The sequence below is a fragment of the Anarrhichthys ocellatus genome, unplaced genomic scaffold, assembly GCF_004355925.1.
Source record: "Anarrhichthys ocellatus isolate YVR2014 unplaced genomic scaffold, GSC_Weel_1.0 scaffold465, whole genome shotgun sequence".
In the NCBI taxonomy this organism is placed as follows: Eukaryota; Metazoa; Chordata; class Actinopteri; order Perciformes; family Anarhichadidae; genus Anarrhichthys; species Anarrhichthys ocellatus.
This window is the reverse complement of record NW_022280439.1, coordinates 197-27,571: the sequence shown is the minus strand read 5'-3', so window position 1 is coordinate 27,571 and position 27,375 is coordinate 197. Positions and strand designations below refer to the sequence as shown.

Below are 27,375 nucleotides of genomic sequence, written 5' to 3'. Positions count from 1 at the left end.
GGAGGTGTGACAGTCTGAGCTGAAATCACAGCAGACATACGGAGCTGAGCTGGGCTCTGCCTCCTTTTCAGTTTCTGTGAAGGGCGGCGCATTGATTGCACAGAGCATGACAGGACTGCTGACAGCAGGAGCCAGCGCGGGAGGAAAAGTTAGAATCAGTGAACTTTGACCCAGAGGGATAGGAAAAATACACATTTCTGTCCCTCACCAAATGATGTTTTTCCATGTCCCTTATGTGCTATCAAGCAGAGAAAGCTGTGTCCTGTAATATTGATAACTTTGTACTTGATTTTACTTCTTTTTTTATGTATCACTCAATGCAGTCTCTCACTCAATGCAGTCTCTCCTTTACCAGTATTTCTGAAAGACATTTTCCTGAGGTATACCATCAGTTATCCACGATAAATAAATCTATTACTTCGGTAAAACAACTTTGGAAAGTGAAAATATGTCAGAGTTATGTTCAGAGGCTCTTCCACTGCCCCCAGGTGGCCACAAAATATCATGCTGGTGTATGCAATCTACTTACCATCTCTTCTAATGTTTTTAACACCATGGTACCTTTAATCACTAAATGATGTCTCTGTCCTCTACATTTGACTCGCCGAAGGTTTTTTTTTTTTTTTTTTTCCAGCTGATGAAGTTTAACCTATGCGCTTGCTGGAGATGGTGATTTGTAATAAACATTCTTTTTAGCCTCTGGAAAAGAATCCAGATGTTAGTGTTTCACTGTCTCTCTGTTGAAATGATGCATTTCAGCAAAACTCTTGTGTGCTGCATGCTCACGTGTGCTTTTAAGGGAAGTTAGCTGAAAAAACTGCAGATCAAAAACAATTAGTTCTTCTGTAAAACAGTTAAAGTACTTTAAAGAAAGCAACTGGATGAGAAATATAACGGAACAAATTCATTCCTAAAACAAATAAACCCATGAAATGCACTAATGCCCTTTTGCTGACAGCCAATTATCCTACTGCTGGAATCAAACACAGCTCCTCCACCTGCCTCCAGAGCTCATGTACCCAAACCGCATCCACAAAACAAGTTTAGCTTTTAATATATGCATGCTGCATGAAGTGTAGTGCTGCTGTCGGTAAGAGCTTTCAAAAATGAAGATCAACAAAATCCTAATATATCCAAAGTCAGAGCTACATCAAACTTGTTTTGTTTTCCTTCTGAGATCTGGCAGTTCTTCACCCCCCCCCCTGCAGATGTGTCAATCAACAAATAATGAGGCGTGCACGAATCCACCGTTCAAAATTTTTTTTTTTTTTCAATTCCAGCATTCCCCTCTCATTTCTCTGCTCACTCTGATACTAATGTCCCGGCCAATTAAGCAGATTGAAGCACCGTGGAGCCCAATCAGGAACGGGCCCTGTCTGGCATCTGGAGTCACCGGGTCAACAGTTTACTATTCCTGCACTCGGCGGGTGAGAGATGAACTGCAGGGCAGAAAATTAGCATGGGAAATGTGTGCTTACTCATGTATATCAAATAGAGTTCTGAAAAGCCCTTGCCTTGTTGAGAGTGCAACTGCACGGTAATGAAACGAAAAAAAAAAAAAAAATCACTTTCATTCTCTTCAGTCAGCTCTTTAATTCAAAAATCAAACCTTTCTCAAAAAGGCTTTTTATTGTTCTGCTTCAATTGGAACGGCGCATTTGCATTCTAATATTTGAGGAAACGTGAAGTGCTGAGAGCCGTTTGAGGAGGCAATTCAGACGCACTGTTCTGACTATAATAATACAAATAATTCTGAATGCCAATCTTCAAGCTGAATTACGTAGATTCATACTCAGACAGGCTCAGTATGGCCAGTGGTTAACATTTGGCTCGTTGACACCTTAGACATCTGCTTGCCAGAGAAGTGTAATAAGTGACTATGAGATGTCCATCTGGGCAAACGTATTGAAAGGAACCCTGCTGTTAAAGATGTGACCGCACCAATCGACCCCGGAGCGAGCTGGAAAATGGACTAATAGGTGAAAAAAGTCACCTGTAAACTCATCAAATACGGCAGCTTGGTCAAATAATTTCGCTCTACGTAGTTACGGCGGGAGAAAAGAGTGAATACAAAAGGACGTTCACCCAGGAGACCGCTGTTCGTGTCCTTGTGAAACCAAAAATCGACTTGGAGTACTTTAAGCCACGTAACCTCACTACATCACTCACTTTATGGAACATAACATTATGTAATGTTACGAGATCAAGTTTATAATGTAGTCACATACATAATGCATATAGTTATGTTAAAAAATGCACTTATCTTAACCTAAACCACAATCTTTTAACATAATTTGCCTAAACCTAACCAGGTAGTTTCCTGTTAAAACATTTAAAAGTTTATTTTGAAAAGAGTGTATGCATGGTGAGGTGTGCAAAACTCAGGCTAGAGGTTTATGTTGTCACAGTTTGAAGCGTAGGGCCACTGACCAAGCTGCCGTGTTTGACGAGTTGAAAGGGAGAACGTGTTGGCAGGAAAGGTGGCAGTGGAAAAGTCAATGTGTCTGTAATTCAATCTAAAAGCCCAGATTCTGCACTAAGTGACATCTTTTACATAAATTACAGCAGTATTGCACTTGCTCACAATCACATTGCCACTGCAGTGATGGTGGCAATTTAATTCAGATAACAACCTAAATGTTCCTTAACAAAGAAATACAGATCTACTTGAGGACTCATCGATACACAGGGTTGTGAAAGGAACATGGTTCATAAATAATTCAAGATCTTCTCAATAAGTTTGTGATGTCTGATGTCAGTAAATACTACAGTGCTTATGAATATATTTCACAGTTGCCATGGAGAAGACAATGAAAACACCTCAGGTTTGTATCACAGCTTTTCTATTAGAGACGTGTCTCCAAGTCTCAGCAGAGCTCGTCTCGAGGTCCTCGACTGTTTTAGCAGGCTGATTGGTAATCCTGATGAAGACTAAACTGATCTGTGTATGTATAATCAGTGGAGTGCCCCATTAATGTCTAAGTTTACCCTGTCATTAGCTGCATAGCAACAGGATTTTAAGCGCAGTGATTGGATGTTTCCTACTGCAATGCGCTCTGGGACTTTGCTTCCCTCCCAAAATATACAAGCTTGTATATTTGACTTTTTATACTTTTTAATTTCAATACAGTGTCTCATTGTTTGTACTCGACCAAGAGAAGTTAATGCTAATCTAATAGTTGGAAATGCTCCAATGACTTTTCTTCCCCTGGACTATAGAACCCTGAAAGCCTGCTACAGTAAAACTAGCTAATGACACACATTGAGATTCAGAGTGTATGGGTCTTTCAATGAAGAGAAAAGCCCTGCAGGATCTCTAGTGTATGTGTCTGTTAATCATGATGCATTATTAGTTCATAACTGCAGGGAAATAAACAGTGTGATGGTAGTTAAATCAACCATTATTGTAATCTATCAGCTGAGGAGTGACCCTACTGCAGGAACAACAATCCATCATCAGCAAACCAATAAACACACACCCCGTCTTTCAAATGATAAAGTAGTGGACCCAGATAAGGAATAAGGAAAGGTGTGTGGATTTGGTCGGCTCTGAGGTGTCTATCCTAGAATGCAGTGGAATTGGGCTCTTTTGTCTGATATCCAATGTGCAGCAGAGGGATGAGGCAATGCATCAAAGTGACAGCAGCACGGTGTGGTTCACCAGGACAAACACAAAAACAAAGCAAAACGGCACAGAACACAGGAAGAGAAGATGTTAATATGGAACACACTAGCTCATAAGCTTCACGATTGGCAGACATGAAGACTGACTGATCTGGGACAAAACAAAAGTCCCACTAGTGGCATTACAAAAAGGCAAATCGAGAGAACATACTTACTAAAATGTTTAAATTCCAAGAGCCCTATCAGTAATGTATATGTAAAGTTTATTCACACAACACAAACATGCTCAGTAAACTTAAAGACACTTTGCACACTACGTTGATATTTCTCGTGTAGGCTTACGTATGAAATTGTCCTGATGATGCAGAAACAGTCAGGTCATCAACGGATATAAGGTTTGATCTTGGTAACAATTAATAATATCATGAATGGTAAATGGACTTATGCGCTTTTCTGATGGACTGCCAAGCTTGTGATCAGTGGGCGACCTGCTCTGTCTACCTAAGATATAGTGGAGTAATGTCTATCTGAGCCGAGAATGAAGTCGTTCTCCATCTGTGTGTGTGTTGGTATTAGAGCTTCTCCTTGCTTTGTTGACATTGCCCGGCCGGCCGTGCATGCCTTTTAGTGCATGTTAGTGCATGTGAGCGTGCCCCACTGGTTAGCTCACGGCCACCGCTCTGCACCGCTGTCATACGACATTTACAGCCGGAGATAATAAACACTTAACAAAAGTACTAGCTGAGGTTGATGAAAATGTGTTTGGTCATATACCATAGGACCGTATTGGACAACTGCAATTTTGACCTGATGATGGATGAAAAAGTCAGGAGTCACTTAAATTAGTAAAAGTTAACATTTGGGGATATGAATGTCTGAACCAAATTTAATTTATTTTCAAATTTCAATGGTTGGTGGTCAAAACCACAAATGTCAACCTGCTGGTGACACTACAGGAAAATCTATGTACCAAATATTGTTTCAATCATGTAGATGGCTACTATAGATCAATAGTAAGCAGTAGTGGCTCGTGCTCCAAATCTGGACCTCAAACTAAAATATATGATCTCCAAGTTTTCCCGATAGGCTGCATCAAACTTTGACATGATTTTTCATGAATCTGCTGTAAATACCAATGTAACCGTAATCCAAATAAACATGACGTAACAATGATTAGCGTCTCTTAAACAAATATCATGATGTGTCGATGTGATCTTTTACAAGGTCTTTTGCAAATTCCAATGTGAAGTTGGAATTTGCACATTCCAACTGCAAATGAAGCAGGTCACTGTATCATGTGTGGATAACAGACCAATTTCATCTGCAGGCTTGTAGTGAAAAACAAACAATATATGAGTCACTCATTTCTATTTGTGAAATAGGTATTAACATAAGCTGCTTTACCTCTATTGGTCCAAATTTACTAATGGGAGAAAATGGCATGTGCCATCAGATGCATGCTAAAATAACCAGTTTTATAAACCTGCTTTATTCTGAAAACAAATAAAATACTCTAACAAACAACAAATGCAACATACAGGCCTGGGTCTCCACAGCACATATAAAGCTAAGGTGGCTCCTCAATGAACAACGCTGAAAAAACTGGCCCTTGGTTGGTAGGAAACATGTCAAAACCTCATGCTGTGCAAAGCCAAGCATCCACCCTCACCTCTCTACTACGTCATGCTACTTCCGCCTTTGCTTCTTCAAAATAACGGTCCTAATTTGCACAGCCACAACAGGTGCTTCTCAGGTAAAAATAGATAATTTTAGGCATTGCAACATTTTGTGTTGTGATGGTGGTCTTGAACTACCTACTGACAGACAGAGACAATGATCAACAAGAGCTGCTTTGGCCTGCTAAAATGTAAATGCTCTATATTTGAGTTCAAACTGTATCAATAATAGATTTAAGATTCAGACCATCATAGCACAGAGGAATCCAACATTGAAAATTACTTAAAAAACAAACTGTTGGCTTCGTTGACAAAACTCCAAAGCAGTGTTTTGCTGAAATGGGAAAAAGTGGTGAAATCAGTGAGGGAGAGCTAAAATGAAGGAGTGTTAAATGGAGTGAAAACGGTCCACCATCTGCCTGCAGGCTTGGAAAGAGCCCTCAACTTTTCCACTAAGCATCTGTACAGTGATGTCCTTAATGGGCTGAATCAAGAGAAAGCATCAACCTGCACTGTGGCACTGGCCACTGAGGACTGTTAAGTTCCAGATATGCCCAGAATTGCCTTTGGCTGATGTTTTAATGAGCAGCTGTGTAGTTCTGCAGGGCCTCTTTGTGTAACTATAGGACTACTGAAACACCACAGTTTAGATGCTCATCAGTTAGATGAGAAACAAAGTGTATCCTCTAGGGTGCATCGTCCCCAGACATTATAAGGGACTTTTATTGTGGCAAAAATGTCTTGTGGTGCATGCACAACTCAACTCATAAAGTCAGGAATTGTTAACCACCAGGATGGTGCCAACAAACTGATGAAAAAGTGCTAACTTCAGACACGTTCCATTATAGCAGAGTGTACAATTTGTTTCACCTGAGGCAGATGGACAAATGACAGACAATGGCACAATGTGGTAAATGGGTCGATATAATTTCCATTTATCCAGTAAGTGTTTTGGTCCGTTCCATTTGAACTGAGAAGTCGGACTTTCAAAGTTGCTAGCCAGACATTTCAACTATGCCACTGAAGTTAGGGTTATTAGGTATTTCTAACACGAAAAGTTGGAAGAAGCTCAACAACCCAGACCTCAAAATCCAAGATGGCCGCTCCGTGCATTAACAGTTATGAAAGCTGTATACTGTTTATGTCTTATTTGTGTTTCATTAAATCGCACACACTCAGTATTGTCAAACTTCTATCTGGGGACATGTTGCTACTGTGTTTTTATGTGCATTATTATTGATATTATATGTGTTGTTATTACAGGTATTGCTAAGAAAGTGTGGTGTCATTCCCAGCTCAGAATTTCAATGTAAATGTAGGGCACGATTAAAGCCGCGATCTTAACCATTATTTTGATTTGTGACTCCTTAAAAGAAAATCAACCTCTGCTTGTCTCTCATGTTGTATAATATGTCTATGGGTTGTGATCAATTTCACCAAACTAAACTTCTTAAGTTGCTTAATTTCTATTTCTATCTTGTAACTCCGCAGTGGTTCCCCCACCTTATTAAAGGGGAACACCACCTAGATGAAGAATTCCAATATGTTACTTGTGATGTCATCAACTAGAAAGACCGGAGCTGCTCCATAGACAAAGGCAGCGCAGACTAGGTCCACTCTTTCCGCCCTTACCTTTCACAATAAAAGCCCTAGGCATATTCACTGCAAAACTGTTTACCAGAGAGAACTGAAATGCACTCACATTTCTCTAAAGGGAAACTCAATAACATATCTTACAGTAGCTTAGGCTACACAATGATTCCCCTCAGATGCTGCTCTGGGTCAATAGGATCCTGGTAGTTGGTCCTCTATTGGAGCCGTTTCTTGAAAATGGGCGTAGTTTAGTGTTAAACAGCCTACTGTATATGCGTTGATGAAAATAATGTTCTTAACAGTGGAGTTGATGTATTATTCACATCCTCCAGTGGTGTTTGGTGTTGTCCCTGGTTAATGTAACCTGGTGGTGTCTTTAAAGTTCAGTTACATCATCAGTTACATTTATCAACCAGCAATTCATGTGCTGGGTTTTGAAATGTGGTTTTGGATTGAGGTGGACCCCAAATGTTTTACAGAGCTTTTTACACAGTTTAAGTGTATGCTCACTCATTGACATATAGTGCTCTATATCAAGTATTATAGAGACATATAGATGGTGGAATGCATATCTCTGTTGAGGTGCACATCAGCAACTAGCCAAGCCCAATCACCACGTGTCAGATGCTTGCTGCGATGCCCGTCACTGATATTGACATGACACTATGATGTGCTATCAGTAGCTTCCCTTGTAATGGGATTGTGAGAGCAAACACAAGCTGTTATTTGGCTTGTAGACACGGTCTGTGGGTGTCACTTTCCCATTGATCTATGGAGATGTCACTGAGACACGGCCATCCAGCTGACTGCATATAATCTAATAAGAAGAGCACTTCAGCAGCAGTCTGGATGAGGTCATACTCACTTGTGTTCAATTACAGCAACGCCGCTAACAAACTGCAGTTTGAGTACATGGGGCGAGAAGACCTAATGGTGCAGCACAACAAGATAGTTTCCGATAGATTTTACTCTGGATCCTCGGGTTCAAGCAGAAACTTCAGTTCAGTTTACATTTTAAACTACAGGAACACACACACACCTCTCTGGTCCTTGACCAATAATTACATCAGCAGTGAGAGTCCGAGTGTGTGTCTCTACATGTTAATTTGATCTAGCACCAGTTGAGGCACTAATTCTAGGTTTCTGATTAGTAAATAGAAGGATGGCTGAGTGACTGCACTCCCTCAGTCATACAACGCACTAATAACAGACATTAACCACGTTCATGGTGCTTGTGTTTGAGGTCAAAAACTGAAACACCCATAAACGCTGTGACACTTGATGATATCCTCAAAATGGATGATATGAGCGTTTCAAAAAAGAAAAAACACAATTTGATATGGATCTTGTGTCTGTAAAAACTTAAAAACAATCTGTATCTCTTTTGATTGATCTGAACTGTAACTTGTGGTTTTGTGTTGGAACTGCACTTCTCTGCAATGTTCCGAGCGAGAGGGCCAGATGTTGCCAGATGCAGTCAGTGAGCACAGGTTTTTTTTTGGTCTATGCTCAGTATAGTAATACCAAACCTGGCAACCTCACTCAACATTGACACCTCAATGTTACTGTGCATACAAGACACAATTACAGCATGCAAAGTCCAAATAGTACCTTTCTGTTAATGTTTCAAGCAAACCAGATTCATTGTGTGAACTAGTTTTGAAGGCATCTGTAGGATTTCACTTCTCCACTATGGACAGAGCCAGGCTAGCTGTTTCTCACTTATTCCAGCTCGGCTAAAAAAATACATGTTCTAGCTCTCTACTAGAAGCAGGGACATGATGCTGGTATCAGTATTGTCATCTCACTTTTGTAAAGGCTAATAGTGCAGGCAAGTGTAGTAAAGGGAACTTGGAAGAATACATACTGATTGCAAATGTTCACAGTGTTTTTGATGATATATTTGGTTAAAAGTTATATTTTCTGAATTAAATTTACAGGGGTCAATTTGACCCATTGCATGGAAATTAAGAAATGCTAATCAAGTGTTGTATCAAGCAATGAGGTCTGTATGGCTATTGGGACCAAAAAGGGAAATTTATAGTTGAAGCTAAGAATAAGTAATAAACTTAAAATATCCTTATATACCTTGTTAAATATCATTTAATTCCAAATTAATTGATTGGACCGCCTCACAAGTCCAGTGACAGCCCTGTGGCTGTCACTGGCTGTCACTTTTCCTTTTTTTTGTAGATCATTTGATTTGTTGATTGCTGTCAGTATGTAAAGACAATGTAAATGCATACAAAATGCATTACCCACCCTAGCTTTAATGTTACTGCCTTTCCTTGACAATACCAAAAGAAAAGAGGTGCCATCCTCAGTGTGGCAGATTATTAAAACCATTGTTTTCATGCTGAGTAGTTCCCGTGTAGCCTCTGTTATATGACTGCACAGGAACAGGGCCATGAGCCTTATCAACAGATTAGAAAGCACAGCTCAGTCGTCTCACCAAAAAGCCACAAAGTCAGCGGGTGCCAAGCAACACCTCGGAATAATCCTTAATTAGGGCCTGAGCACCGACGTAGTCGGAGCGGAGGACCTATTGTTATTCGATTGTTTATTAGGGCCCGAGCACCAACGTAGTCAGAGCGGAGGACCTATTGTTATTCTAATGTTTATTATTAGGGCCCGAGCACCGACGTAGTCGGAGCGGAGGACCTATTGTTATTCTAATGTTTATTATTACTTTTCTGCTTTCATCGCAAAAAGGAGGTGCTTGGGATACTGGGAATTTTGTGAAATTTGGCACGCAAGCCAGAATTTGCGAAAATTGCAGTCTGATTGGGGTGTCCAGCTGCGGTATGAAATATTGGCTCGATAGCGCCCCCTATTGAGTAGCCACAACATCGGGTTTCACCTAGCTGTCTGAAATTTGGTAGGTATGTGGATCATGATGGGACGTACAAAAAATCCTCTTGGAATTTTTCTCTAAACCAAACAGGAAGTCGGCCATTTTTAATTCTATGACGTTTTTGGACCGTTTCAAGGCGTCATACTTTAACGAACTTCTCCTAGAGATTTAACCCGATCAACTTCAGATTTGGTCAGTATGCTCTTGAGACCTTGGCAGTGAAAAGTTACTCAAAGATCAAAAAGTTATCGAACTATGTGTCCGTGGCGTGGGGTCAAAAAAACACCATTCGCCGCGAAACAGGAAGTTGTTGTAACTCGGCCGTACATTGTCGAATCTGCTCCAAATCTCTCATATGTCATAACATCCTGACCCGGAACACATCTATATGATAACTTAGAATCATAGTAATAGCGCCACCTAGTGGCAACTGGAAGTTGTAAGTTGTGTACTTTGACATCCTGCTCCTCACAGATTAATCAGATCCCTCTAAAATGTTGTCAGAACAGCCTTAAGACCTTGATAATGCTTCATTGTGAAGATTGTAAGAAGTTGTTGAAGGGCGGCGACGTGGCGGCTCAGCGAATTTCGATCCTTCGCCATGAACGAATAAACTGATGCAACTCGACTCCACATCATCAGATCTTTACCAGATTTCACATGTTTGATTAGACTCCAGGCCTGAAGACATCTGCAGGCCAATTTTGAATCATAGTCATAGCGCCACCTACTGGTAACAGGAAGTTAAAGTCTTTATACTTTGGCTTGTTTCTCTTAGTAGGTAAATCAAATCAATATCAAATTAGTTCCACACAAATATAAGAAGTTCATAATGCCAGTTCATGAAGCTTTTGATGTTTCGTCGAACGCCGTTGCCGTGGCGATTTTTTTTTCCATTTCCAGGTGCTGTACTACGAACTCCTAGGGAATTAATCCGATCAGCTTAAAATTTGGTCAGAACAATCTAAAGACCTTAGCGATTAAAAGTTACTAAAAGCTTGAGGTTTCGTCGAACAACATGGATGTGGTGTGATGGCCATTTTACATGGTTCGCCATCATCCATCAAGCTGTTGTAACTCGACTGTACTTTGTCAAAACTGTCCCAAACTTGACATGCTTGTTGACCGTCTTGGCTTTAGGACTTCTGCATGCCAATATTAACTCATAGTCATAGCTCCACCTACTGATAAGCGTGGATGTAAGCATGATTCTATAATTACAGCGGCCCAAACACTGAACTTATTGAAAGGGTTTGTGGGCACACCATGAGAAAAAGACTTCTCTGATCTATATGTGCAAACTAAGATCCTTGGAGAGCAAAAGTTAGATAACAGTGGATTTTCAAACCACGTCAGTGGGCATTAGTATAAATGATCTGTCCAGAGCTACTTCATGACAATCAGGTTAAACATTACCATGAATGCTTCACACTACAATCTAAAGTTACAGACGAACTTAAAATGAAAACAGTGTTAAATTAAAGTGTTCAAGTAACAGCAAATGGCACTACTGTTTTGTTAACTTTCATGTAAGTCCAAATACAATCAGCAGGACACTGCATTTCGCATCAGCCTTGTCGTCACCACTCAGAATATCATGGATTTCCGAAGTATCTATAGAATAGAATATGTTTAAAGCCTCTTGAGTTGAATATTCTGTGTACATAATCCATAGGATGCATTCTAAGATGATCGCATCGGTAGGAAGTCACTTCAGAACAGTCCCTATTAATTTCCCTTTCTGTGACTCCCTGACAGGTCAAATGGACGGATGTTTTTGAAAAAAATCCTGACTAAAAACTACAAATCTTTCATACGATAATTTGACATGTATACGTATAATAACATCTCATGTTTACTTTAAACATACATTAAAGGAAAATTATGGACAAAATGATTAAAAGGTTGAAATGTGCCTTACACCACTCAGACGGCCATCTTTCTGAAGAAGCAGGTGTGGCTCTACCTGCAGTCCACTGTAGATGATGTGGAACACTGCGGTTGGTTTAAAGACATCTAATCAAGTAGGTTTGTGCATATGGGTGGAGTCAAATGACAGCAATCACAGATCTCAGACATCCTAGAAAAGGCACGTCCATTGGAAAAGGGTTGGAGATCTGAACGGGTTCATCTCTGTGTAGCCAGGCCACAATATTTTCTGTTCCATTATGTTCTTTAATGTTTTCATGGGCTATCTACTTTGACTTAAAATGGCCTTCTGTTTAATGTTTAGATTTTCTAGTCTGGTGTATTGTTGTGACATTATGCTGAACTGCAGCACTGTTGAGTAGCTACAGCAGAATATTTGTTTGTTTTACAAGATGAATCTAAATTATTGTTTAAGTCCCAAACTACAAAACTACAAATATTACAAAATATATGAGGCTGATGCTAGAAATGTTTGTGGAGGCTGATGATCTCAGTGTGAACTGAAAGGGAGACACTACAGATATAATAGATATCACAATGAAACAGATCCAGTTAATTACTTACATTGAGACATTTAAGAATTTTGGAGACATCTACAGATGAAAAGAGTGACAAATACATGCGTGTTTTAGACATTGTCTTGCCTCTAGTCTGAAAGAAGATATACTATGGTAGCAATGTCTTTGTCTTTAGTGTCTTGCTTTAACAGATACAGTTGTGCTAAAGTGAGATCAGACTCATGCAGCTTAAATGTGTGGTGGAGAGACAACACACTCAGCTCAGTATTCTTATTTTTAAATCAGCATCACATAATGTATGCTTATAATACTATGATAGTTTTTGTCCTGCTAGCTTGTTACCACATCATCACAGTAAATTAAGTCACAAATGCTCATATTATTAATGCTGCAATCACATTGTTCTGGTCTCTGCTCTGGTTTGTTGTACAAAGTTTCCTCAGAGACGGAAAGGAAACCAATGCACAGCCAATGAACAGCCAATAAGAAAGGAGCCATCAAAATGTAGAACGCACTGAACAGCTAAATGGTCTAAACAACTGGACCACAAGGGACCAAACATTTGGGTTTGTGGCCCTCTGAGATGAAGTCATACCTTGTCACACTTTGAGCTGTGAGCAGCTATTTTCTCCTCAGAGATTGTTTTATTGAATCAGTTTTCGGCCTGAAGAGGTCAAACTATCTGATATATTTCACAGAAAAACAAAAACAATTTAATTTTGTACAACCCTGCAATGTAATCTTGCCCCGTGGGTTGATATGGACTAGAGGAGACCAGATCAGAAGGACTGCTAAAATATTAGCTTACATGACTCTATTCATGGTTTCAAGGTTACACTGTACTTGTTTCTTGTTATGTCGTCCTCCTGATCTGTTCCTGGTGGAAACATTGCTTCTGCTTTTTCCATCCACACCTTATTAGCATTTTAAATAGTGTGCTCATTAAACTACATGTCTTGGGACCAGAATAATATACTGTACCTTCACATTGTCTGGATGGAGACCTCCAGGGTGTTTGTCCATGTACTGACACAGGTCTGTGTGCTGTGAAATAAAAGCAAGAAAGCATAATATTAATACTGCAACATGAAAGAGTCTAGAAGCTTGTGACAGATAAGTCTGAGAATACCGAATGCTACTGTGGTTGGATGTCAATTCTATTAAATGCGAGGCGGATAAATCCATAATTCGACATCTCTAGGGAATATTTCCAAAAATCAACTGCTCTTTGCGGACATGTCTGTCTACATACTTTTGTCTTCATGCACCCAATGCTGCCTCAGCCATTTTTTTTACTCCTGGTTTGAACACAAATTAGTAGTTCCTCCTGTTTATCGTTAGTAGTGTTGTAAACAGTGAATGATATTTGTGAACATTCAGCAGCTACACTGCGGATGATTTTACAGTAACGTTAGTGCATCGATCAGCCATCAGTGACTGAGAGGACTACACAGGGACATGGCCTGAAACCACATGTGAGGACATTTTGATTTACTTTGTAGTGTCTCTTGGCATAGATGGCTCCGACATGAGGAACTTCAAAAGTACCGAAGCATATCAGTGCATCTGCTGGTTGGACACGGCATACAAAAGCACATGTCAATAGTGTTTTTCTAAATGACTCTCACTGTCAGAAGGGTAGACAGTGGTCCACACAGAGTTGAAACTTATGAATAGTAGTTAATCAAGAGTTTAACCAACATGACTTTCTGTCTTTCTGCTAGTAGATAGCTTGCTGGCTAGCTATCTACTAGCAGAAAGACTAAATAGGTGGTTATTGATGTAATGCATTTATTTATTTGAATAGCCTATTGTTAAACATGCAGAGCAGACTAGTGTCCACCACTTATTTATATAAGCCGATCACAATGTTGGGTCCCTCTCTCACATGCAACAATATTGAACTTAGGAGTTTTTTTTAAGCTTAAAATGTTTGGCAAGTAAATGATGATATAGCTTCCACTCTACAGGGGAGGTAAGATTACAAATAAAGATATAAAGGTGCTAATTTAAATCACATAGGGTTCCTCTGCTTGTAACCACAGAGAACCCTTTTTGGGTTCCGATAGAATATTTTTGAAACAGTTCCACCTGGAACTTTTTCAGTGGGTTCTACTTAGAGGCCAACATAAAGTGTTATACCTAAACCCATCTGTAAAAGGTTCCAACCAGAATCCACTAGGGTATAAGAAAACCCCTCTACGGTGTAATGGTTCCACCCAGAACCCTCTCTAGAGAACCTTTCCACCATCATTTGGTTGATTGTAAAAATAAATGTTATTTATTTTCATTAAACTTATTTTTATAAAAAGGCTTCTACCAGGAAGTCCTTTATATTTTCCTAAGGGCTTCATCTAGAACCCACCCAGGGTTCCTCATGATGCTCCTAAAGGTTGATGTGGTTTATTTTATAGTGGTGTTCAGACATGAGGTGATTGGTTAAAAAAATCTGAGCTTCTCTAGAAGCCACCCCTCCATCTACTGACTCATATGACCCCATCCATGCATTGCTACACTGGCCTGCCCTTCACCTCTGTGTTTAGTTAGCATATTGAGGACGGAGGAGCGGTAGCTCTGAAAACACACTGGAATTTAAAATCTCAAATATCTCCTACTGCTGCCGGCATCATCGGAGCCTCCTCTGCTGAATAATTCAGACGGATGCTCCAGCATGGACACGCCTGTCCATCCCACTTTCTCCTTTACCTCTCAGTAATACATTTCACTGTTGTCTTTCCCCACACAATTCTCTGTGTATTTCACCCTCACCCTGTCAATCATCATTAGTGTTGAGAGGCAAACAATGAAATGATGTTTGTGGTCGGAATGCCCTCTGTATGGAAAACAGCTCGGACTGATTACAGCTCTGAACACATGATGATGAATCAACATGGAACCAGTAGTACCACATTTGCACAACTTGGAATTAAACTTTTTGGTGACATGAACACCATTTGCCACGAGGCTGAATTCATGAATGGAAAAGCAAGTAATTCCTCACATTCAAATAATTGTGTTGCATCAAAATTGAAAAAAAGTCAATGACATGAATAACCAGGGAGGATCTTATGAGGAGGGTTAACTGACCTCCTACCTCTGCTCTCATTATTTATTGTTGGAATGCTGTTAAGCAATGGGTTTCTATGGAGAAAATGTTCAAATCCTCTTCAACTTTCAAATCCTTCTACTTCCTCATATTTTCAGCTACAGACACCATTTCAACTTTAAAATGTTGAGAAAACCCTGATCTATTGCCACATTATTCAGCTTTTTGATATCTTTTATACTTTTTGAACTGTCCCATTTTAACTTTTATGATTTTTTCAGTCCTTTTCTGACTTTATAATGGGAGTGTATTGCGCAGCTTAGAGTGCGTGATGTCACCGCTAGAGTGAAGAGCAGCTTGAGATTCTTGTGAAAAAAACATTTGTATTTTGCCACTGTGTCCACAATCTTCACTCTTCATGCATAATTTCTGGACGTAGAAGTGGCTAATCTTGTCCTTGTCGTAGACAAATGACTGTGGAATCCCACAGATTTACACATTTGGCACAGAAGCCTGTAATTGAGAGGAAAACCAACTTTCTGCTCCATAGAGACCAATGTTAAATTTTGCTTCAAAAACATCTTCCACAGAACACGGTACCCCATTTCTAGATCGCCAGTTCAGCCACATTTTTTACACTACAGACACAATTTTTACAGGATCTGTTCTTCAACTCATCCTTCCTCTCATTTATTAATATCGGAGCAATAGGAATTACAGTTATGGGAGTTTTGAGGATTTGTTTGAGAGGTGTTTCCCTGTTTTATCTCCATGAAAAGGCTGCAAGGACACAGGTGTTTCTGATCAAGCTAATTAGTGATGTTGATAAACACACAGACACACACGCGCTCCTCTATCTCTCCCTCTCTCTCATACAGTCATTCAGGTCTTAGAGACTTTTAGAGGACCCCCCCCCCCATTTTAAAATAAAAGCCGCACACACATGATTTAGAGATATCCGTGATGCAGCTCAGCCAATCAAATATGGGTATTCTGATAAGTTTCCTGATTCGAGTGACATTAACACACACCGTGACACAAGAGGGAGAGACGAGGAAAGACATGGCAGAGCAGGACAATAGTCATGTAAGCTGTAAATGATAAAACAGGACAATCTCCAAATGAGAAAGATTGCCAGAGAGATTAGAGTCTCTCTCTCTCTCACACACACTCACTCACCCTCTCTCTCTCCCTCTGTGTCTCTCTCTCATACAGTCATTCAGGTCTTAGATATTTTAAGAGGACTCCCCCCCCCCCCCCACTTTAAAGTAAAGGCCCCACAAAATGAATTCTAACTTAAATGCTTGTGATGAAGCCTGTCATTTAATAAACTCTGTTTATGTGTGTCAAACATTAAGATTATGTCTCCTCTCTCCCTCTCTCCCCCACCCAGTCCCACCCTTTCAAAATAAAAGCCTCATGGATTAACTGTATTTAAACGTTAAGCTCAAAATTAGGCTTTTTTGTTGAAATAATGAATGCTCTTACTAATACTGCGACAACTACTACCACTACTGCTACTAATATTTCTGGTATCACTACTACTACTACTACTGCAACTTTTGCTGTTGCTACTACTACTATTACTGATACCATCAATATTATTACTACCACTACTGATATTACTACCGCTACTATTATTACATATACCACAACTGCTACTACTGCTGCTATTCCTGCTACTACCAGTACTAATACTACTACAGCTATTAGTATGACTGCTACTAGTACTACTACTACTACCACTACTACTTCTTCTACTACTGTTATATTAAATACTACGACCACTACTATTACTACGACTACTGATACTACTACTACTTCTTCTAATTACTAATACTTCAACTACAAATATCACTACTGCTACAACTAGTACTTATTCAAATGCTACTAATACTTCTACTGCTAATAATACTTCTACTACAACAAATATCACTAACGCTGAAATTTTCTTAAGCTACAGAAACCATTCGAATATCAAAATGTTCAGCTCTTTCAGGAGAGGGTGATATGACTTTACATATTTGTAATCTTTCAACTTTTTGAATTAAGCTTTTTGCAATTTTCTTTTGAATGGGATCTCTATGGAGAAAATCTTCAAATCCTGTTAAACTTCTTCAACTTTCAAAGCCTTCTTCATACTTTCAGCTACAGACACCAAAGTGAGACATTTCAACTAGAAGGGTTTTCAGCAGTGCAGTTTAAATGCTTTCAAGCTTCAACATTTTTCAGATGGGTAGTCTCCCATTTCTTAATTTTCAGCAATCTTTTGACAATTAATTTCAGCTTTCAGCATTCCAACACATTTTCAGCAGGAAATGCATTTTATAGTTATTATATTTCTTCCGTCCCACCTCTTCTGCTCCTTCATATTTTAAGCTACAGAAACCGTTCAACTATCAAAATGTTCAGCTCTTTAATGACATTTATGCTATGACTTTTCATATTTCTATCTCTTATGCTTCATGAATTATTAAGCTTTTTGCAATTTTTATTTTGAATGGGATTTCAATGGAGAAAATGTTCAAATCCTCTTCAACTTCCTCATATTTTCAGCTACAGACACCATTTCAACTTTAAAATGTTGAGAAAACCCTGATCTATTGCCACATTATTCAGCATTTTTATATCTTTTACACTTTCTGAACTGCAGCAATTTAACTTTTATGATTTTTTCAGTCCTTTTCTGACTTTATAATGGGTGTGTATTGCGCAGCTTAGAGTGCGTGATGTCACCGCTAGAGTGAAGAGCAGCTTGAGATTCTTGTGAAAAAAACCATTTGTGTTTTGCTACTGTGTCCACAATCTTCACTCTTCATGCATAATTTCTGGATTTAAAAGTAGCTAATCTTGTCCTTGTCGTAGACAAATGACTGTGGAATCCCACAGATTTACACATTTGGCACAGAAGCCTGTAATTGAGAGGAAAACCAACTTTCTGCTCCATAGAGACCAATGTTAAATTTTGCTTCAAAAACATCTTCCACAGAACCCCATTTCTAGATCGCCAGTTCAGCCACATTTTTTACACTACAGACACAATTTTTACAGGATCTGTTCTTCAACTCATCCTTCCTCTCAATTATTAATATCGGAGCAATAGGAGCTACGGTTATGGGAGTTTTGAGGATTTGTTTGAGAGGTGTTTTCCTGTTTTATCTCCATGAAAAGGCTGCAAGGACACAGGTGTTTCTGATTAAGCTAATTAGTGATGTTGATAAACACAGAGAGGCACTGGCACATACACTCCTCTCTCTCTCTCTGTGTCTCTCATACAGTCATTCAGGTCTTGGAGACTTTTAGAGGACCACACACACACACACACACACACGCACACAATAGAGTGAATTCTAACTGAAATGCTTGTGATGAAGCCTGGCATTTAATAACCTCTGTTTATGTGTGTCAAACATTATGATTATGTCTCCTCTCCACCCCCCAGCCCCACCCTTTCAAAATGAAAGCCCCATGGTTTAACTGTATTTAAACAAGCTCAAAATTAGGCTTTTTTTGTTAAACAAAATGAATGCTCTTACTAATACTGCGACAACTACTACTGCTGCTGCTAATATAGTAATACTACTACTACTATAACTTTTGCTGTTGCTACTATTACTACTACTGCTATCATCAATATTATTACTACCACTACTGCTATTACTTATACTACAACTGCTACTACTGCTATTCATGCTACTAAAAGTAGTAATACTACTACAGCTATTAGTACGACTGCTACTAGTACTACTACTACTGTTACATTAAATACTACGACCAATACTACAGCTATTACTATGACTACTGATACTACCTCTTCTAATTACTAATACTTCTACTACTAATAATACTTCTACTACAAATATCACTACTGCTACAACAACTAGTACTTATTCTAATGCTACCAATACTTCTACTAATAATACTTCTACAACTATCACCACTGATGAAATTTTTTAAGCCACAGAAACCATTTTAATATCAAAATGTTCAGCTCTTTCAGGAGAGGAGTGATATGACTTTTCATATTTGTAATCTTTAAACTTTTTGAATTACTAAGCTTTTTGCAATTTTTTTTAAATTGGATATCTATTTTCAGCAATGTTTATGCAATTCATTTCAGCTTTCAGCATTCCAACGCATTTTCAGCAGGAAATGCATTTTCTAGTTCAAACATGACTTGCTGAGCTCGAATCACGTCTCACCAAACGTCCTTGAGAAGCCGACCCTTTGACGAGCGTTCTATCCACCAAAAGGGGGCATCTCACCGTTTTCAGTCTCATTAAAACGAACAAGCAGTGGAAGGCTGAGTAAGCTTGTTCTGGTTGAGAGATTTGGCCTCACTCAGCATTTGAAGATCAAAGATTGAGCTGAATATCAATGTGACCATCAATGGTTGTCAGCAGATCCATATGCAAAGGGATCCAGAGGATCTGAACTATTCTGAACCTTGTAGTTTCACAGCTATCACTGCTGTCCAAAAAGCTGAGGTACTGACTCTTTTTAGTCGTACTGTAGGAGCCACTTAATGTACATGGGTAAGAATAAAAAGTCACAGCATTTATCAGGCGGTGGCCCTTGACGTCCACCAATAGTCCATAAGCGCATAGGAAATCCGCGCCAAGCAGGGGAATGGCAATTTTGGCAGTAACAAAGTCCCATTAGCTCCGACGGCTTGCTGTCGCCGAGGCCATTCAGAGCAAGCAACTGGCGAGCCCGCTCAGAGTCCGAAAGCCCGAAAATGTTCAACAGCCGGTCTTTCAAGGTATCGTACTTGTCCCTCTCTGGAGGATTTTCAAGAATGCTCACCACTCTGCCTGTTGTCGAACTGCCGAGAGCCGCCACAACATAATAATATCTTGTCGCGTCCGCTGTAATGTCTCTGAGTGCGAACTGCGCCTCAGTTTGAGCGAACCACACCGCCGCTTGCGTCTCCCAAAACTCCGGCAGTTTCTGCGAAACTGCGTGCGTCGACATCCTTTCTTCTGGAAACGTCCAGGAGTGTCAGGGTCACCAATGTAGGAGCGTGGAGAGAAACCATTTACTTGTGGCCGTTTATTTCCATCCATACAAACATGTCTTCACATTCACTTCCTGCCACCCTTTAACCCCCCCTGTCACCAGGGTTACGCCCCTTTCCTTAAAGGGGAAAGGGGCTGAGCTGAAAAGTGTGTTTTAATATCTAGTAGAGATAGTCTGATGAAGATGTTCTGCCCCTGGGCCTGGCCAACAATTCAGTATTATTGTTCTGACTTTAAGGGATTTGGACAGGATTTTGAAAGACTCTTCAGCTCAAGAGAATAAAAAAAAGTCATATGCAGTTTTCACGACATTTGAAAAAGTTTCATACTGCTTTTTGCTTGCTAGAACAATATGGACTAGTGCTATCATCAAAGACTACAGACAAACCCAAATGTTTCTGAAATGGAGGAACTGGGTTCAAGGTAAAAATATTACACATCAAATATAAAAGAATATCACTGAATATAGGAGGGCCAGTTTTTTTGTTTTGTTTTGCTTTAACACATTTTTCTGCTGCTTCCACAGATGCTTCACCTCGCCATCAGATAGCCTTTTCTGAACTGAAGAAGTTCTATAGCTCTCTTCAAAGCCACATGACTCCATTGACAGAACCAGAAATGTTACCTCACAAAATACAGTTATATAAACAAAATATATACATATCATCTCTTTCCGAACTTACTCTTAAAGTTATTTTCAAACTTAGCACAGCTAATGTTAACTGAGCTACTGCTGGCATTCATATTATTGATTAGCTTGCTTTGGTAACCTACGTCGCTGCTCTTGATGACGGCTGAGTGAGCGTTTCCATTTAAAAACCCCAGTTACGGGTCGGTCTTTAAACTAAACTGAGGACCAGTATTTGATTGTGCTTCTGACACTCATCAAATTACAAATACACCTTTAAGTGTCAAACATAGCTTGATTAGCTCCAGTAGTGGCCACCTCTATCCCTGGTATATTTTAGTTGTTACCGTCTCTAAACTGCTGTCAACAGTATGTTCTAGTAGGAAGCTTTCCTATAAGCCATAAGTAAGTCCATAGAAAATAATACTTTGCTGTAAAACAGTAACCTTCCATTAAAATGTCTGTCTGGTTTCCTGTATTGAGCTGTACTGCATCTCACTTCCATCCTATGGTGGAATAAGCTCAGACTGTTATATCATTCTTCAAGTGCAGTATGCCAGTGAAAATACCCACTGCTCATCTTTCTGTGGGCAGAGTATTAAAAACTGAAATTCAATCAGAGATCAGACAACGAGGTCAAAACGACCACGACACGAGCCTTGACCCCTGTTCCCTTCATTTAGAACAAACCTCATTTCAGACCGCTACTGTCCACCCATAAAGGGTCCGAGTGGGTGATCTCAGTGCGGCAACGTGCAGACTCACCACATATTCGAAGACCAGAGTCAGGGTTTCCTTGGTGTGGATGATGTCATGGAGGAGCACAATGTTGGAATGCTTCAGGCCTTTCAGAAGAGATGCTGCAGAGAAGGAACAGACAGAGAGTTAATGTGAGGCACATATTGAGATACCAGAGGAACTGCTGTTATCTGTATCCTTCATTAGCTGCATCATTAGAATGCAACGCGGCCCCTCCGTACGCCTCGCTACATAGTTAGAGGGGATTAAGAAACGATCCAAACAGAGAAAGATAACACAGGGTGGATTACAGCTCAAACTCATTTGTCAACAAATTTATGATGCAATGGACATTGGTAATGAGTGGAGCAGTGAGATGATGTGTTGGGGAGATGGTTACATTACCGGCAAAGCTTAGAGTGTCTTACTGGGGAGGCTTGGTATGATCAGCACATTCTGGCTCAGATGTATTAAGACATTCACATGAGATTTGCTTCATCTGAGTCAAAGATTGAGAACAGGGAGGATTTTGCAAATAATAGGTAAAGATATACAAAAGCAAAGGTTAACAGAATTTGCGAGGGTCAGATTTGCGTGAGAAACTTCTACACAGCTAAAAACCTTGACTTGAGAGTTGAAAGACTTGAATGTTTTATTACCAGGCCTACACATTTGAGGGATTTGGCCCAACTCATGTAAAACGTAATGACCTGTGACTTGACTATTCAGTTTCTTACAAAGGCTTTACTGTTAGAACCCCAAACCAAGAGACATTTGAGAGCTGCAGTCAGTTGCCATTAAACCAAAACCTCAATCCTTGGCCTTGTGACGATTTGGATTTGAAAATACTTGAGCTGCTAATACACTGTGGATATTTACATTAGAATGGCAGGGACTTCTGTTTTTGTAGAAATCATGTCCCTTTTTATTACAATTCTATATCATTATGTTTCATAGAAGTTCACTTCAATTTAGGAAACACACAAACAGAAAGAAACATCCACACAAACATCTACAGTCCCTAACAAAAGTCTTGTCACTTATCCATTTTGTAGAAACAACAGCTTATAACCTGACTTTTAATTAATCCATTGGTTTTAGAAATGGCTCATATGAAAGCTAAAACCCTCCCAAATTATGTTTAATATACTAAAATAAATTTGCTTCACTGAAGAAAGATTGATCATTTAATGAACACAGAAAGGTCAGATTTTGGCAAGACAAAAGTTTTGTCGCCTACAGAGAGTAATGTGAAAATTGAACAAATAATTTACTTCAAATACAAAAATATGTTGCATAACATCAGTGAATTAAGTAGTGGTGCTGTGAGATCCATATTTAATATATTGTATGACTTCCATGAGCTTGAAGGACTGCATCCATGCGGTTCGACAATGATTCATACAATTTATTGATGAAGTCATCAGGAATAGCAAAGAAAGCAGTCTTACATGCCTCCCAGAGTTCATCAAGATTCTTTGGTTTCGTCTTCCATGCTTCCTCTTTCATTCTACATCAGACATGCTCAATGATGTTCATGTCTGGTGACTGGGCTGGCCAGTCCTGGAGCACCTTGATCTTCTTCGCCTTGAGGAACTTTGATGTAGAGATGGAAGTATGCGATGGAGCACCATCCTGCTGCAAAATTTGACCCCTTTTATGGTTGGGAATGTAAGAGGTAGCTAATACTTCTTGATATTTTAGGCTATTGATATTGCCTTCCACCCTTCAAATCTCTCGCACACCCCCATACTGGATGTAACCCCAGACCATGATTTTTACGCCACCAAACTTAACTGTTTTCTGGGTGAATCTCGGATCCATGCGGGCTCCAGTAGGTCTCCTGCAATATTTGCGGCGGCTGTGATGTAATTCAACCGAAGATTCATCTGAGAAATCCACCTTCTGCCACTTTTCCAGCGTCCATCCTTTTAGCAGGCCGTGGGCCTTGGCAAATGCCACACGTTTTTTTAATTGCCTTTTGTTTAGTGCTGGTTTCTGGGCACTGATTCGACCATGGAGGCCATTTTGAGACAGAATTCTACAAACTGTCCTGGTTGACACGGGGACTTGAGGTGACCAGGCCTGGTGGAGCTCTGCTGCAGTGGAAAAGGGGCTGGCCTTGGATTTTCGAGCCAACAAACGGTCCTCCCGAGCAGTTGTCTTGCGGGGTCTGCCGGACCTGGGCTTGTCAAAAACATCTCCAGTCTCTTCAAATCTTTTTCTTATTCTTTGTACTTGACACTGAGACACATTGAAGGTGTCAGCCACCTCAGCAGTGGATCTGGTCTTCAGCCTCTTGATAATCAACGCTTTGGTCTCAGGGTGAATCTTAGGCATGTTGTCAGAGGTCAAGTTGCAGTTGATGTGAAGGTCTGGTGTGCTGGGGTTCTTTTTATACACACCCACTAATTGATTGATCAATTATTGATCACAGGTGAGGCTGTAATCTAGGATTGGGTGTATCATATGACAAGGCGACAAGACTTTTGTCTTTGCAAAAACTGACTCAGTGGGCTTTACCAAGCTGTGAACGTTAGAATGCTTTTCAGCAGTTTCGTTTGGCACCAAAACATTATTTCAAAAGCTGTTGGGATTGAAATTAGCCATTTCTTGTAAAAAAAAATTGATTACAAATATATTTGAGGGGCACTTAAGGTCAACTTTTACCCAAGCAACAAGACTTTTGTCAGGGACTGTATATTGGCTTGTGGCTGTTAGCGAAAGCACCATATTGCTAGCTCTGCTAGCTAACACTAACGCTAATCTGTGATTCACCGTCCACTTTATAACAGAAAGAAAGAACACGTTTTCTTTCGGTGGCCTTTCTAAAATGAGCATCTATGAAGCTGTTCTGTTATCACGTAGTGTGTGCGACAGCGGCACCAACAATGTCACCACTTGAAAAGTTGTCTGTCGCCAAGGAAAGCTGCAAAGCTCTCTGTGGTCATTACAGAACCAAATTTGCAGGCAAACTAACAGATGACAGAATGTGTCCTCCACCCACAATAAAGGTAAATACAGGGAACAGTTCCATTAGGGCAGAATGAGAGAAACTTAATGGGTGCAGTTTTTATTACGAGGCAGGAATGGGATTTTCACAAAGTTGCCAATGTGATTAATTTAGCAAACACAAAGTTATTTTCCAAGGGCACATTGAAACAGATCCTCAGAGAGCCGGCGAGTGATGGGGCCTCATGAATGCATTCATCCTGTATGACTACCTAAAGGTTGTTGAGAAAATCTGATATGGCAGTAAGCAGGAGGTTAGCGCTACAGTACCTCAAAGATCCTGTCACCCGTTTGAAGATCCAAACCCCTCCCTTGTACTCATACACCCACCATATCTCTAGTAATGGGCACGAGTGTGTGCAGTTTTAATAAGCACGGACACACACACACACAGCTCTCCTGTTCTCTGGATATATTACTTTATTCAGCAGCAGTCTGTAATGCTGCTCACATGCCAGCGCTCGGAGCTTCCTGCTCAGTAATTGCTGAATTAGTTCAATTTCAAAGCGGCTTTCTGATCCGCTCACAGGGAGAGTTTGGACTGTGTGTGTCTGTGTGTTTGTGTATGGAGGCCGGGATGACTCTCACTTTATCAGGCCTGGATTATACACAGATCAAACAGACAATCGTTTTCTCATCTAAATTCAAATGGCAGTCATGTGTGTGTGGCGGTGAGTGTGTTTCTTCTTAAAGTCCATCAGCCAGTAAAGTAAAGAGCCTCAAGTGCTTCACATACACGACTGACAGTACACACAGAGGCAGGACATGCTCTGTGCTGCCGTTATGCATATAAAAAGACAACTGGTAAATATTATATATCTAAATATTAGATTATTACTGACCTTACTATGAATTATTGAGGTGGCCACTTTTTCACATCTTGAATAGTGACATGGATATCAGCATCTTATATTACTATGGCAGGCTTCACAGTACAACCACAGGAAGTTCTGTAGACCAGCTCCACTTAAGAGTCTTGCTCAAGCAATATTTTGCTTTGATACAATAATTGACTATATAGGAAGCGGATGTAATCACTGTGACATCCCACACTGGTTTGTGGACTACCATTTGTGAGCTCGGCATTTTGACCATCTTGTTTATTGTCTGTCGCCATCTTGTTTTGTTTTGTTTAACTGAAAACACACTGCGAAAGGGTTTGCAAGTTTAAAGCACTTACTCATTGTCTTCACATTTCAGATAGTTGCCAAGGAGTTTATTTGTACTTTCAAAGTAACAAATTTGACAAGAAAATTGAACTCCTTGAACTCAACTCATTTGAGCAGAGTAACACTCCTGCACCTCTTACCTTCTCGTATGGCCGTGAAGGGCGTCCCTTCCTCCTCTTGCAGACGAATCACCTTCAGAGCTACCAGTTTCCCATTCACCCTGGCAAGAAGACAGAAGACAACAACGTATGGTAATCCTGTCTCCTTGTTTTGTTTTTGTGACATGAAAAAATAATCTATTAAAATCAGTGAAGCCGGAGAACAGCGAAGACTGTTAAGTCAATGAAATGTAATTTAGCAGCAGTGGAGTGAGAACCAGGTACAAGGCCACAGGATTACAACTGAATGAAGCTCACCAATCAAAACTCTTCTAGTGAAATAACATCATTACTGAGAAGATTAGAGTTCGTGGAGTTTCACACATTTACATAGTGGGGACTTTTCATTTTCTAGAATTCAATTAGCAGAACCTGGGAGGAAAGCACCAAACCATAAAAAAAGGACATAACTATTGAATCGATGAAAGTGATTAGAATAAAAGAAATGACATTGCATGTGCGGGATTTGCAGCTCTACAGACAGGAGACAAATTATTTACATAAAAACTACACAGTGTAACTGTTATTGCTGTTATATTTAATGAATTCACTCAGTTGCAGCACTGCTCCTGTATAATATAATGGAATATTCACTGCCTGCATGAGTTATGAACTATAAAAAAGAGAGGAGAAGGCATGATTGGACATGCACACTCTACTTACTTGCTCTTTCCTTTGTAAACTGTAGCATATGAACCCTCTCCCAGTTTCTCCAGCTTCTCATAGGAATCAGCCTTTCCAAACTTGGGGCTTGTAGGCTAAAGAAAAAAAGAAGGAAGGAAATATGAAAGAATTAATTCAGTAACCCAGAAAAGAAAAGTCTCTGAGGATTTTGTAGGAGACGTTACAAGTCTTCGAGAGATATTACAATGTGGAAGCTCCCCACTGGATCATCTGGGAGGTGTAATGTCAGTGAGGAGGAGGAGAGAGAGTATGTAAGAACTCTGAAGACTACTTTTCATTTAGTCGTCAGTTTGGAACTTTTAGACACTTTCCTTTGTCGACGGTTCAGAGAGAAAGAGGTAACAACTACAGCTCGGAGGGAATGAGTTGATATGAAAAGGGGAAACTAGCGCAACTCTAAAACTTCCAACTTACTGGAAGCTTTACGTGACTGCACTGATGTGGTGTGTATTCTTCATGACCATGAGTTAAAAGTGCTCTCCAGTGGCGAGCCGTGTATTTCATACCTGGGCCTTCAGTGCTGTCCTACTACAGTTGAACCACCTCCTAATAACCTCATTATGACACAGCATGATGGGATGCTGCCTCATTAACGGACAATGCATATAGTCAAAATCAACGTAATTAACACAATGACAAGAACAAACTCACAAGAACCAGTCACATATATTTATATGACAACAAAGCAGGTAGAATAACATAAAACCCAAATAACACGATTCAACAGG

The 27,375-nt window shown here is 39.9% G+C and overlaps 1 protein-coding gene across 1 annotated transcript in view; it reads right to left on the bottom strand.

The window, feature by feature from the left end:
- Nucleotides 1–26,721, bottom strand: part of LOC116401465 (cyclin-dependent kinase 14) — a gene marked incomplete at its 5' end in the record, with an annotated part of 29,402 nt that extends 2,681 nt beyond the window's left edge. The window contains 4 exons of the mRNA XM_031879873.1: nt 13,176–13,238; nt 21,652–21,746; nt 25,946–26,025; nt 26,627–26,721. Of these exons, the coding sequence (XP_031735733.1) occupies nt 13,176–13,238; nt 21,652–21,746; nt 25,946–26,025; nt 26,627–26,721 (333 nt within the window). The remainder of the gene's footprint in view (nt 1–13,175; nt 13,239–21,651; nt 21,747–25,945; nt 26,026–26,626) is intronic.
- Between the last annotated feature and the right edge of the window lie 654 nt (nt 26,722–27,375).